This window comes from Rhipicephalus sanguineus, chromosome 10 (genome assembly GCF_013339695.2).
Source record: "Rhipicephalus sanguineus isolate Rsan-2018 chromosome 10, BIME_Rsan_1.4, whole genome shotgun sequence".
Lineage (NCBI taxonomy): Eukaryota > Metazoa > Arthropoda > Arachnida > Ixodida > Ixodidae > Rhipicephalus > Rhipicephalus sanguineus.
Genome location: NC_051185.1, coordinates 73958409 through 73972974, shown reverse-complemented (window position 1 = coordinate 73972974; position 14566 = coordinate 73958409). Strand labels below are relative to the sequence as shown.

Genomic DNA, 14566 nt, shown 5'->3' with positions numbered 1-14566 from the left:
TCTTTGAGTCCTTCTTTTTCTTCGTACTCTTCGCAATAGCCTGTAGTGCCCCCCCCCCCCACCCCACCTTGAAAGATTTCTGCCCCTAACGTGGTTTTGCAATGCCTCAGGGATCGGAGCCGTTGCAAGCCCTCTGCACCTCACGTGGTTTCGCAGGGCCTCCGGGATCGCCGCCCCACTTTTGACTAAGTAACTGTGTCACGTGATGACGTCATCATGTAACGTCACTTTCTGAGAAATCGTAGTGACGTCATGATGACATCACAAACTGGCGATTTGAAACGTCATGATGGTGTCATCACATGATGATCTTTTGCAACACTCCGCATTGACAACGCCGCCGACGAAGACGGTCATAATAATAATACCTGGGGTTTAACGTCCCAAAACCACCATATGATTATGAGAGACGCCGTAGTGGAGGTCTCCGGAAATTTCGACCACCTGGGGTTCTTTAACGTGCACCTAAATCTAAGTACACGGGCCTCACTTTTCGCGTTTCATGAACCACTTAAGGCTTTCGCCTTGATAATGAGTGTTCCGAATCACGATCACAAACCTGGCAAGTTAGAAGTGGATTCTGGCAATCGCTCGCCCGCGATATCGAACACACGTGTCGCAGTTTCTTCCACGTGTCCGCGGACAACCGCCACGCCAAAAGAAACATCTCCGAGGCATCACACGGATACCCCTATACACTTCTATCTGCTTCCGACCTCTCTGGTGGGCTCACTTGCACAAAGAAGGTGGCATTTCGAAGACTTCCCTTCGGGGTTGCGCTTATACATGCAGTGATGGCCTACAGGCCACAGCACTGCCGCGCAGCGTTTGGGCTCTTATGAGTATTCTGATTTTGTTGTCTCGTTGCAGCACGTCAGCGAATGAGGCGCACTTGCTGAGGTCGTGCCCCGGTGCTACAAACGCGTCACATGCGCCATCTGTTACGGTTACCGGCCATCGTTTAGGTCGTTCTTCTGACTCGCAAAACTGGATCCACGGACCATTTCGCCGATCTTTACTAGGCTTAACGCACGAAACGGACGCGCTCGTTTCCGTGTGATGCGCGTTTTTATTTTATGCTTTAGGGTAGCTTTCCGAAAGATGAAAAAAAAAAAAAAACTCGGAAATTCTGCTTCCTAGACTGGCCGCCTGTTCTGGCACTCTTCCTCTCTAGCTGTGGAGGTAGAGATTCAGCTCGATGTGCTTATGTATAGGCCGTCGCGTGTATCAACATCCTGCCGCGCCATTAACGTTAGGCGACCCCGGCAGTTATCGCTGAGTAGCTCGATGCTTTTCCGGCACGCTCTTGACACGCGTACCCAAAGCGCAACCAGGAAGCGATAATCAAGGCCGGCCCGTTTGGTGACAACGCGATCGCTCCCGCGGAGAAGCCAGCATAAGCAACGGCGACAGAAAGGAGCTAATAATAATTGTTATATGGTTTTACGTTCGAAAACGACGATACGATTATGAGGACGCCGTAGAGGACGGCTCCGGAAATTTCGACCTCCTGGGGTTCTTTAAAGTGCACCTGAATCTAAGTACGCGGGCCTCTATATAGCATTTTGCATCCACTGAAAATGCCGCCGCCGCGGCCGGGATTCGATCCCGCGACCTATACGGGTCAGCACGCCCTAAGTGGCAGAAAGACCTCGCGATTCGGCGAACCCTAGGCACCACAGGCTGATCTTCCGGTCGTGCGCTGCGCAGAGCAGCCTTCCGTCACTCCTGTCGGTCAGCCCCCGCAAAGGGAGGAGGCATTCTGTCAACAAGAAAGCGCAGTTCTGGGTATTCTTTCTTTGCACGTGCCCGCGACTGAAGTAATATCACGTGGAAATACGAAGTCCATAAGTACCCGGAAAGGCCAACCTTGAAAGCAAGTGTTCCTTGCAAACTCAGCGATGAATGATGGATTGCTTTCATTATTTATCAACCAGGGAAAGTCGCTCGGCCGACGAGTCGGAGCTTATTTCCACAGATGCAACAGCACATGTAAGCCATAGTTTTCGTAACAGACATTTAATATTCGTTGCACCTGTGTCATGCATTAAAGCGGGGGTGCTTGGTTAAATGCTCACATGTATGGACTTCAAAGGACTTCTTTGACGCGTGCTGATGTACATACAACACATAAGTAATATATTAAGTGTTCGGGTATAACGTCCCAAAATTACGATATGATTGTGAGAGCCGCCTAAGTGGTGGGCTCCGGAAATTTTGACCACCTGGTGTTCTTTAACGTGCACCTTAATCTATGTACATGGTCCTCAAGCATTTTCGGCTCCATCGAAAATGCGGCCGCCGCGGCCGGCATTCGATCCCACGACCTTCGGGTCAACAGTCGAGCACCCCAACCACTAGACCACCGCCGCGGGTTGTGCCAGAGCACCCGCGATCAGTCAACGTGGGAGGGGTCGATACCTGCACTTCGGTCGAACTTAACGTTACTTCGGTCGGCACTTCGGGTCAATACCTGCACTTCGGTCGAACTCAACGTCACTTCGGTCAGCACTTCTGTCAGCACCTGTCTGGAAAGAACACGTCACAATGGAATGTTACCTTATTTAAGGCCGTGCCGGTCCGTTGTTAGAAGAGTCGCCCCAGCCGACTTGGTCGTGCTGGCAGGCTCTCTACTGTTTTAACCTGCTATACCTGCTATAAACGTCGTTACTGTTTTGTTTTGTAAACGTTTGCCTCCTTGCTCTGTTCCTTAGTAAAAGTCCGATCTTCGGCTACATCGGCTCGCCAGCCTCCCGGCTTTCAGCGACACGCAACTCCCATTCGTAACAGTGGTGGCAGCGGTAGGATACCACGAGCCCGTATTCTACGTTGTGCGCCAGAGGGACCTACCCCATTCATAACAGGGTACAACACATGGGTCACACGTGCACGTACCATGTAGTGTTGTACGAGCCCATTTGCAGAAAACGGCGGTGGCCAACAGAGGACCTACTAAAGCACGTTATTGTTCGTTCGCCCTTTTTGTTTGTTCTTGTTTCTATTCGCTGATGCACTGATGCGCATCTGTAATTCGGTGATTACACGTCCTTGACAAGTAATCCACGGAACGAATTTCAAAGCACGGTTACTGAATTGTACAGGCAAGGCCGTCCACTGGATCTAAATTTATTATGCAGAAAACTGATGTTCAACAGTCTTGGAAGAGAACAGCGGTCTGCGAGAGGTAGCGAGACTCTGGAAGTGGTAAAAGAATATGTCCAGTTTGTGCAGGTAGCGACCGCAGATCCGAAGCCTCACTCTGAAATAACTTGAAAAATAAGAATGAGGGAGATCGAATTTGGCAGGCATTCTCAAATCATGAATGGTAATAATAATATGTGGGGCTTTGCGTGCCAAAACGTTTTGTGAGCCGAAGCCGTCGCCAGACTTCAGGCCTTCGACCAGGGTGTGCCAGGTCGCCTAATTCTTTTTTGTTTACGTCGGTAATAATTAACGCTTTCGCTGTGCCTTACAGCTAAGATCAATGCGCCAGTGACGAGGCTGTCGTCTTATTTACTTCACATACGTCACTATATCAATCATGTTATTTACACAGCGTATTACACACGCCGGCCTTTTACAACATGATTATCTGGCCCGCCGTAATGAAGAGGTCCGGAAATTTCGGCCATCTGGTGTTCACTGACACCGTTCACTGACACCGTATACACTGTATTACACGGGCCTCTAGCACTTCGCCTCCGTCGAAATGCGACCTCCGTGACCGGAATCAAACCCACGACCTTCGGGTCAACAGCCGAGCACCGTAACCACTGTTCCACCGCGGCGCTCAAAAGTCGTGAACGCTAATTTACCATTATTCCTCAAGAGGAAGGCATAGAACAGCTTCATCTCACTGGTACTTTCCTACGGGCGAGAAATCTGGAGGTTTACGAAAAGGTTTCGACTTAAACTGAGGGTGACGCAGCGAGTCACGCAAAGAAAAATGATAGGTGTAACTTCAAGGGACAGCACGAGAGCAGAGTGCGTCAGGGAACAAACGCGTGTTAAAGAAATCTTAGTCGAAATCAAAAAGAAGAAATGGGCATCATCATGGGCATGTAGCGAGGAAGCAAGATAACCGCTGGTCGTTAAGAGTAACTGACTGGATTCCAAGAGTAACTGACTGGATTCCAAGAGAAGCCAAGCGCACCAGAAGGAGGCACAAAGTTTGCTGGGCAGATGAAATTAACAAGTTTTGCGGGGCTAACAAGATGGCCCATAGAACAGCCTACTTTCGCTCTAAAGACCTACCCAAGTTAACCAAAAGTCCACTAAACACTAGGGGCTAGTGCCATTAGGACACTTAAAAGTTATATAAAAATTAGGGTCGTCTAATTCTTTTTGTTCTCGCCGGTAATAATTAACGCTTTCGCTGCGCCTTACAGCTAAGATCAATGCGCCAGTGACGAGGATGTCGTTTTATTTACTTCACCTATGGCACTGTACCAATCATGTTATTCACACAGCGTATTACTATCAAGGATATGCATTTCAATAAGTAATTTTCGATGCTTTTCAAAGCAGTGTCTGTGATGTCCACGGCAATTCCTTCAGCATATTCGTACCTTAAATGGAGCTATGTGAAATAAATATATTTATAAATAAATAAATAAATAAATAAATAAATAAATAAATAAATAAATAAATAAATAAATAAATAAATAAATAAATAAATAAATAAATAGTAATGGCGAGGCGCAGCGTATGCGTTAATCTAGAACCGCTGAATTCACGCATTCTAAGCAAAGCACAGTCTGCCTCCTCGACCGTGAGTCGACTTGCAGACTCCGGAATTTTGCTGGTAAACAATGCATTCAAAGAAAGAAAGAAAGACATAAATAAATAAATAAATAAATAAATAAATAAATAAATAAATAAATAAATAAATAAATAAATAAATAAATAAATAAAGAAAGAAAGAAAGAAAGAAAGAAAGAAAGAAAGAAGAAAGAAAGAAAGAAAGAAAGAAGAAAGAAAGAAAGAAAGAAAGAAAGAAAGAAAGAAAGAAAGAAAGAAAGAAAGAAAGAAAGACGAGCAAGTCCCTCGCGACCAGCATCGTAATTCGCCACTGAACAAAATACAGCAATCTTTATATCTACCCTTCCCTACATAGCTTCTGCACTACGTAACCTTCCAATTCTACACCGGCAACCAAATAAAGAGAACAAGGTGATAGCGAAAATGTGGACGATGGCTCTCTTTACGCACGCATTCTTTGCCCTTTAAGATTTACGGTACACGAAGGTCTCAAACAAAGTGGTCGTAAATACTATACAGAAGGCACGTACTACATGAACGGTACGCGTTTACGTTTTGCTCCTCTTGTACGTTCCAGAGTTCACCGTGACTTCACAAGTAGCAGCAACGTACAGCCGGAATCGCACTCGTCTAGAGCGGCCAGTCGGCCATTTCAGTTGCCGTTTCTTGCAAGAATACGCAGAGACCGACGCCGTAATGATCCCAAACGTAGTCATACGGCATGCCAGATTCTTGCGCTACAAATCAAGCATAAACGGAAGCTTGTAGTTAACTGTAGTAAGCTTGTAGCATCTGCGGACGGCGCCAGCGTCCACAGCCACGCGCGCTCGATCACTCCATGTAACAATAATAATAAAATTAATTGTTGAAGTTTTACGCCCCGAAACCACGATATGATTATGAGGGACGCCGTAGTGGAGGGCTCCGGAAATTCAGGCCATTTGGTGTTCTTTAACGTGCGCCTAAATCTTAGTACACGGAGCTCAAGCATTTCGCCTCCATCACTCTTTAAAACAAGTGCGACTCAGGCTGTGTCAACGGGCATAGCGAGGTAGAGAAACCAACTGGTATCCAGGACTTCGATTCGGTGTCAAATACCAAGCGCAACGAAATTTCAATGTAATAATACCAATCTCTGGTGTTTCACGTGCCACAAGCAGGATGATCTTGAGGCACGCCGTGGTGTGGGACTGCGGGTTAATTTTCACCACCTGGGGCTACTTAACGTGCACCTAAATCTAAGCACACCGATGTTATCGCATGTTACCCCCAGCGAAACGCGGCCGCGTGGCCTGTTATCGAACCCACGACCCCGAGCGGAGCAGTGCAACACCTCAGCCTACTGTGCCACCATGGTGTGCAGAACGAATAAGTCTTGTTGCTGGGCAAGTTAGTTGACATTAAAAGAATACATATTAGCGCAAATTAGGAAACAAATACTCGAGAAAGAAGCAGGAGGAATCAGAAAGGACGGGCCTAAGCATCTACTGTTTATTTTAAAGGTAAAGCCAGGAGAATGCAAGAAATTTGCGCACGCGTGCGTCAGATATCGGCAAAATGCAATCACACTGGCATATCAAAGAGCTGCATCTCATTTTCTAAAAGGCAATCAGAAGTGTCCCTAATACAGCTCGTCCCTCTCTTTGTCAATGTGAAAAGCCTACATTAACCATCGCGCTAACGTGTCACTACTCCAGCCTATTATCTTACATTACTAGCACATTAGCAGATGTGAGCCTCTTCTTCGTGAGATCAAGATAATAGGCAGATAACAGGCGATGCGACTTCATGGGCTGACTCGTCATTTTTTCAGAAACATCGCGTGTCACGCATTTATTTATGCCCTGTTGTCACAGGCCGTTCAAGCGTAATAAAGTTGTTCATGGGCTACATTTGGCCCAGAAAGATTTCTGTTGAATACGCTACTTGTAACTAAACAAAACGCACATTGAGTTATGATGTGGGCGGTCAGATTGGCGTACACACAGCTGGCAATCGTTCCACCTGATCGTTTCGTGCGCTGATAGCGAGTTTTTTATCGCCACGCATTTATGAGCCCTGTATCTCGGGGTAGGGCTTAAGCAGTCGTAAAACTGTCCTTATAATTGCTGGGCGCCCTTCCGTGAACACATCTGCAAAGCTCACGTGCGCGAAACTTCTCTCTTGCAGGCTGCAGCGCTTTCCTCGCCGCTTCAACCTGCAGAGATCCCCGGATGAAACGTTTTATGTCACCGATTTTATAACAAAAGGCACAATATGGGCGCGCACACCGTTTCGGCTCGACTAACCAAGCCTGGGCGTGTCTTAACTTCCTTTAAATATGGTACAAAACCTCACAGGGTCTCTTCGGACTCGAAAGCCATCTTCTTTTTCTTCTCTGTCTATCTGCTGATCCTCCCCCGCCCCATTCCGAAAGCTTTCTGCACCTCACGTGGTTGTGCACTGCCTCAGGGATCGGAGGCATTGCAAGCTTTCTTCCCCTTACCTGATTTTGCACTGCCTCCGTGATCGGCCTACCTTTGAGAAGCGACGATGCCATGCGATGATGCCATCATGTGACGTCACGTTATATATACGACGTAGTAGTGAAGTAATGATTACGTCATGGTGACGTCACAAATTGTGGCGATCTGTGACGTCATGGTGCCGTCATATGGTGACGTCATCACGTGATTTTTTTGCATCATTAGTTTTGACGCCGATGGTCAATTATCGCGTTTGTTGAGGCATGTAAGGCTTTCGCCTCAACAAACTGTCCTCGATGTAGGGCGCAATGTAAATTGCTGCAGCGCTTGACTTCGACGGCAAATGCATCGTGACATATTGTGCAGAAGAGACCTGTTAGCATCCGCAAAAGAGTGATGCCTTACTGAAACGTTCCGTATGGCACTCCAACGATTTCATGGTTCCTTACGCAATCCATATAGATTCCATATGTTTTCCGTAAAGTTGCCATATATTTCCGTATTACATATGCTTCCTAACGGAATCTATATAAATTCCATACGTTTTCCATATAGTTGCCGTATATTTCGGCGAGAATCTTAAGGAAAACATTTGGAATTATTGGAATGGTATACGAAACGTTCAAATAGGGATGATTCGTGTACTTTCTACATATGTGCTTGACGTTGAGCTATCCAAGCGGCGAGACCATAATAAGCCAAGGAAGGTTTGTAGAATGCGACTGCATAGCTGCCTGTGTATGCGCACAGCCACCTGTCTGACATGTAGGCTGTGCTCAGCGCAAGAAACTTAGCTTTTGCAGTTGGGACGCTGCTTTTCACCGGCATAGTTGCACGGCGTACACTGTCAATAAAGGTAACATCTGCAGAATGCCACTGCTGGTCCAGATGACACCGTTTAGGCTACCGATCACAAGGTATTGTACAATAATTTCTTCATTTTTGTAGATGTAACACATCTTGACCAAGGCTACGCCATTGTCTGATCTTATTTCGAAGGTTTTGAATGTATAAAGCAAAAAGGATGTAATTATTACGAAACAACCTCTCATGCGGGCATGACAGTTCGTTAGACACCCCTTCCTCTATCTCAGTTGGGAAGTAAGCTATAGAAAAAAAATACGCCCTTAACAGTGCATACGTCTCCAATGCACAGGTTTCAGGGACATCGTGAGACATTCTTTCTTACGTTCAGTCATGCCGGCATTGTACTATTTAAATGAAACTTGCACTATAATATTTGCCAACGTTTCGATAAATATAAACGACATAAAAATTGTAGTAAAGTTATGACTGTGATAGTACTTATGAAAATACGTATAGATTCGCAGGACGACACGTTACACTTACGGAAGGATTGTACGCAGAAGTATGCACGCTTGAAAGAGAGAGGACGCCCGAAGCCTTCAGTCATGAACTTTTATTCAGTGTTTTCACAGCCTACAAATTAATATGCTTTACTGCATGAACATGAAAAACATTGCAAGAAAAATTTCGGACCTTAGAATCATACTTATGCCGCATCAGGTCAAACTGTCAAATTACAAATAAATCATTATTTACTTCTTCTAACGCGTTATAATGTATTACATTGCGAATAAACTTAAGTGTTTGATACAAGTTGATGCTCTGATTGTTACTGAGTTTTGGCCTTCTCATCGAATAATTAAGTACTAGTGGCTAGAGCACTGAAAAAGTTCAACAGATCGAACTTGTCGTCAGTCGAGATGGTTCACGACATTTTTACCCGCCACGGTGATCTAGTGGTTATGGCGCTTCGACTGCTGACCCGAAGGTCGCGGGAGCGAATCCCGGCCGCGGCGGGCGTATTTCGATTGCGGCGAAATGTTAGGCCCGCGTACCTAGATTTAGGTTCACGTTAAATAATACCAGATGGTCAAAATTTCCGGAGCCCTACACTAAGGCGTCCATCATTATGATATCGTGGTTTTGGTATGCAAAACCCCAATGATTATTATATTAGTTCACAACATCTTAAATTGGGAATGTTCAACGCTATCCTTTGGTTAGCAGACGGTTGCCCTGGTATTCAATTCTCTGATATCAGTACAATCTAATGCTCACGAAGGAGAAATATTCAAAAATAAGTCACGCGTCAGAATGTACACACCGTGATGAATGGGTTAAAAATTTGGGCAAGCATCGTTCACGAGTCAGCTTGACATTTACTCGGAAAAAGAATTGTCGTCCAAAACTTCTCAGAATTGTGTTTTATCGTCACTTTCTTTTTTTTTTTCTTGATCGATCGCCTTTCCGCTTGACGACGCTGAACTGTATTCCCAACAAAAACGAAATAATGCGAACACGTACAAAAGCCATTGTGCAAGTTTGATAATATAAACAGCCAGTTGTACACGTGTGTAACAAACTGCTCTTCGTGCGCGCGGGTGACGTCATCACGACGCGCAAGCACGACTCGCTTGTGTGTACATGCTCTACAGCAAGCAGCTGCCGTTTTATCATTTTCTCTTTCCTCGATAGCCTTAACGCCACATTAAGGAAACCGCGTACTCTTTTATCTCAGCGACAAAATATTTATCCGAAGAAAGCGGAGTCCTCGCTCGCGTGCCAGAAGATAACAGTTCCCGCCGCTTTACGTCGCGTCATTTATTCTGCCCTCGAACAACATCTGAAGATACAAAAAAAAAAGAAACGATCGCGTTATTTTCTCTCGGCGTTTCCCCGTCTTCTCGGCACGATTAGTGACGTCAGCGGTCTGTTCACGTGTCGTCACGAGGAAATACCCACTCGATTGGTCCAATTGTATCCAACCTTTGCATTACTACGCAGTCGCACGCCCCTGCTGCCTTGTCTCGCACGAACATCGTGCGCGATTACCTGATCTCGCTTCGTTTACTGAGTTTTCGAATGCGCTAGAGGATATTACAGCATGCAGCCTAAAAGCGCGAAATCCTGATAGGTTCAACTTACATCGCCCACGTGTTTTAGGAAGAAATAAGCAGCGAAGAGACTCTATCGTCCTTGAACTCGGAGCTATTTAGGGGCCCTTTGATACTTTTTAATAATTGCAGATTCGCAGCATGCATGCGAACGAGAGATTATTGTAAACTGTATTATATATAGCGTAACTTTTTTTTCTGTAATTCTGGGATTTTACTTGCGAAAACCACGACATGATTTCGACGCACGCCGTACAGTGGGGCGAACTCCAGTTTAATTTGGACTATCTAGCCTTTCTTTATCGTGCCAGCACCCCAATCTAAATACACCGAGTGGTCGTGCATTTTGGACCCCCCCCCCCACCCCCCGACATGCGACCGCCGTTGCCGGGAAACGAACCCGCGTCCTCGTGCCTATATTAGCGCGAAACCGTATCCGCTAAGCCAACACTTTTTTTTTTAAATAAAGCTACCGCGGCGCGGCTTTCAGGCATAGTAAAATCTGCTACTGTGATATGGTGAGCGAATTCATCTGTAGTTGTCTCTTCCCGTATACGCAACAGGGCATATAAGGCAAAAAGGTATTCAGGCATGTTTTCTTTCCTTCTTTTTTTTTTCCTGAATTATTTGAAGTGCTTCCTATAGGTTAACAAGCCAAGCATAACATAGATATATCAGGGAGTTTCCTAGAACCATATGACACATTTGTTCGCGAAAGTTGCCGCTGAGTATCCGTGAGTTGAAATATGTCTACGCGAATGAACGTGGAAATGCTCGTATACCAGCTGTAAAAAAAAAAAAAGAAAAAAAGGAAAAAAAACTGTGTGATGCAGGACGTGTTTAAACAAAAAAAAAAGGTTCAGTGCAATATGCAGTCCACGCGGCCCGTTGTATGCAATTGTCTGTCGCATAGAGCGCGCCTTTACGCGCGAATTCTATACTCGTCTGACAAGCCCAGCTGGGCTGAAGTATAGCGTGCATGCTTATACGCCGAGAAATGCGGATACGCAGCGTCACATCTACTACACGAATCACTCGCCCGCTGTCTACTAAAAGCCACGCATTTTTGTATTCGGCCTTAAATAGCGCATCGCCCCGCTTTCTTCAATACGTGTTGAACGGGATGCGATGATACGCTCACCTTTAGAAATGCTAAAGGCGAAGTGGCAAATGTTCCTATGCCTCCTTTTATTCTACAGCTGCTCTACATTCCTTCCATGTCATTCGACAAAGGTAATTCTCAAAAGCACAATGAAGTCGTGAATACGATCTACGCATGTCGAGGTTCGCCTTACCGGGAAATAGTACGGCAGAATACAGAACTTGCTTTGGAATTAGGTAACAAATCACTAAAGTAGACCGTCCAATGCTGCGCGCGCCGGTTGCATTAGAGTACCAACAGTGACATAGCGCCTAGTCGCCGGTCGTCGATATCTGCCCAATGAAATCGCACTGATATACAAGGTTCATTTAGTGAGCTCTTAGAGAATACCATTCCCCTTTTGTCTGACGGGAAATTTGAGACGTCCCTCGAGAAGACTGATTAGCGCGCCACTTTCCTATCAAGGATGCTATGTCACGCTGATAGCGACGTTCGTGACATGAATGTACCGGATCACGCCGCGTTAAATCAAGGAAACACACGCAAGATAGACGGCGATTGGCGCTGTGGCACGAAAAGACAGCTGAAAGGATGTGAGTGCTCTTGAAGTGCAACATGGGCGTCCACAGGATTTTGTCTTGCAATCGAGAATCGTACGGAAACCTGTCTGGTCGGGAAAAGACATGAGGACAATTAAAACGGTCACCAACCCCGAATGTTCACATAATAGCAAGACATTTCGGGAGTCACAAAAGCTAGACGCATGGGAGCCGAAACGTATCGCTTTTATGTGAACATTCCTGGTCGGTGTCCATTTTAACTGTCTTCAGGATTTTGTCTTTAGTGGGTAAACCCGTGTTGTATCGCGGCGGGGCGCTGGTGGGGCTTGAGGGGCAAGTGCTGGTGTGGCTTTGGAAGAGGCGTGGGGGGGGGGACAACTGCCCCTTCGCACCCCCTCTGCCGATGCCCACGGAGTGCAGTAGCATACAGGCACTGACCTTTCGACGAGGACGCCGCCTGCGGCCGCGCCGAGCAGGATGAACAGTGACTGGCTGAAGAACACCCAGGACATGGTGGAGAACACGGTCTGGGTCTTGCAACCCAAATCCAACAGCGTCGGTCCCAGGAAGGCGACGCACATGCCGAAGCTCCAGAACACGAAGCACAGCGTGATCGTGGTGTGCTTGTGCCGCCAGAACAGGTCCAGGAAGTACTCCCGCTTGGAGACAGATGACACGCCGTCGACCGCCGTTCCACCGGCCGACGACGGCTCCATGACCCCTGGGTTCGGACGAACGGGTCCTGGCGGAAGACGCCTTCGAGAATCCCCTCCCGGAACAGAGATCCCGAACGTTAAAGACACGGAGGGTCCTGCGTGCGGCGGCGAGTTCACCTCGGGAGCAAGTAGAAGCTCGTCTTCGAGAAGAGGCGGCGGGCTCCGCTTGCCGATCCGCTATAACCGCATCTCTCGACGAACACGCGTGCACTGCTGGTCGATCAGCGGGTCGTTTCGCTTCACGGACTGTCCTCTGGGTTCCGACGCCGCTGAGCGAGCGCCGGGGCTTGAGAACGGGTACGGAGGGGCAGGCTGCAGTGCCACTTGCGGCCGGGCCGGAATGGACTCCCACACGACGACGTGTTTAGGGAAAAAAAAGCCGACTCACTCTCTCTCTTCCTCCTCCGTGTTCCCTAAAGAGGTGCGCGAAGATCGCTACAAAAACAAAAGCACCCGCGGCGGGCTCCGTCCCGCCCCTCTGTGCTCTACCGTGACGTTCTCTTGTTTTTTCGTCCCGTAAGAGGGTACGGCGACATCTGGCGACACTATTTTCGATTTAGCGCCGCAGTGGACGGTCGACTACGCGAGAGCTGCGTCGTCTGCTACTGCTGCCTCGCACGCCGGTCTCCCGCGCGAACCCCTGACGTCACTGGCGGCGCGCGCGCGCGCCACCGCGCCACGCCGCGTCGCCTGTTGGCGCGAAAGATAACGAAAGCTGCTCGGCGGAGTTGTGGAAAAGCTGTTGCGGCGCGGAACTTACCCCACGGTCCGGATGCTAGCTTTTGGAGCGCTTTGCGGTGTATACGTGTATTTTAAACAGCGGATCTGTTTAAGCTTGTGGTTGTGCCAGCCGTCGTTTCAGAAAACTCAGTGGGTGTGCGCCACAGAACGCGGGTATGTGCCAAGCAGCTCCTAGCATAGCATAGCCGTGCATAGTATAGTATAGTAAGTGTGTAGGAAAGGAAAGTGAGGGGGATAAGGAGTGATGTAAGGGTAAGGAGGGAGAAAAGGAGGAGGGGAGAGGTAAACCATAGCATAGCCAAAGCAAGGGGTGGGAAAGAGAGGGTGAGGGTGACGAGGAGCTATGTAAGGATAATGAGAAGGAAAAGGAGGAGAAAGGGCAATATAGAAAGAGATAACGAAAGGAAGATGAAAGAAAGAAGATGAAGAAAGAACTCAATCTGCGTTCGCCAAGTGGTGGCGCTTGCTGGCCATCTCCGATGCTTACTCAGACTGCACAGGCATGGAACTGGCTTTTCTTTTTCTTTTTTTTTTTTTCAAGTGAAGCTTGTATTGCCTCTGAATTTGGCGTTGTAAGAGTGACCGCAAAAGTAGCCGGCGCCCGCGAGTGCGAAGGAATGTGTGTCCACAGAAATGCAGCCTTTGAAAGAGTGCCGGTCACTTGCGAATGTGCATGCGCCATTTTACAATAACTGGTGCTCTCTAGGTCGTGGGCTTGTCGGCGATCGGCCGTTCCTGATATGGCAATCTGATCTTTTATCATGGTCACATCTCATTTATCGTTGTCACATTTCATTGTTGCCTGGATATGACCGCATCACCGTTGTGGTCGCATGCGATAGCAACTGATGTGTTGCGCTGCTAAGCACGTGCATGACGGTCCGATTCCAGGCATGGAGGAAGGAAACAGTTAAAGAGACACTAAAGAGCAAAACGATATTTTTCAAATTATCAAAGTAAACTTTCACGATACCAAAAACACCACACTTGCGGCGAGAAGACGCTTAGTAAGCGAGAAGACGCGCAAAGACAAAATGCGGGTGGCGACGCCACCTTGACGTTTCCGCACCATTCGCCGTGACGTCACATGTTTTGAGGGCGCCTACTAGGGACTACGTAGTTCCTAATCGGTAAAAATGAAGTACATTGTCCTCTGAGGGGGCCTTAGACCTAACATACCAAGTTTGGGGTAATTTTGTTGAGCCAATGGCGCCACAATACGATAAATGCACTTTGAAATGCGTGACGTGACGCGGGGAGATTTCGGTGCGAAATTAAAAATGAGACTTTGAACTTGCTT

At 47.4% G+C, this 14566-nt stretch overlaps 1 protein-coding gene across 1 annotated transcript in view; it reads right to left on the bottom strand.

The window, feature by feature from the left end:
- Positions 1 to 13090, bottom strand: part of LOC119406500 (major facilitator superfamily domain-containing protein 4A) — a 353365-nt gene extending 340275 nt beyond the window's left edge. Inside the window, exon 1 of the mRNA XM_037673240.2 lies at positions 12248 to 13090. Coding sequence (XP_037529168.1) covers positions 12248 to 12525 — 278 coding nt within the window. The 5' untranslated portion in view covers positions 12526 to 13090. The remainder of the gene's footprint in view (positions 1 to 12247) is intronic.
- Positions 13091 to 14566: the final 1476 nt, after the last annotated feature.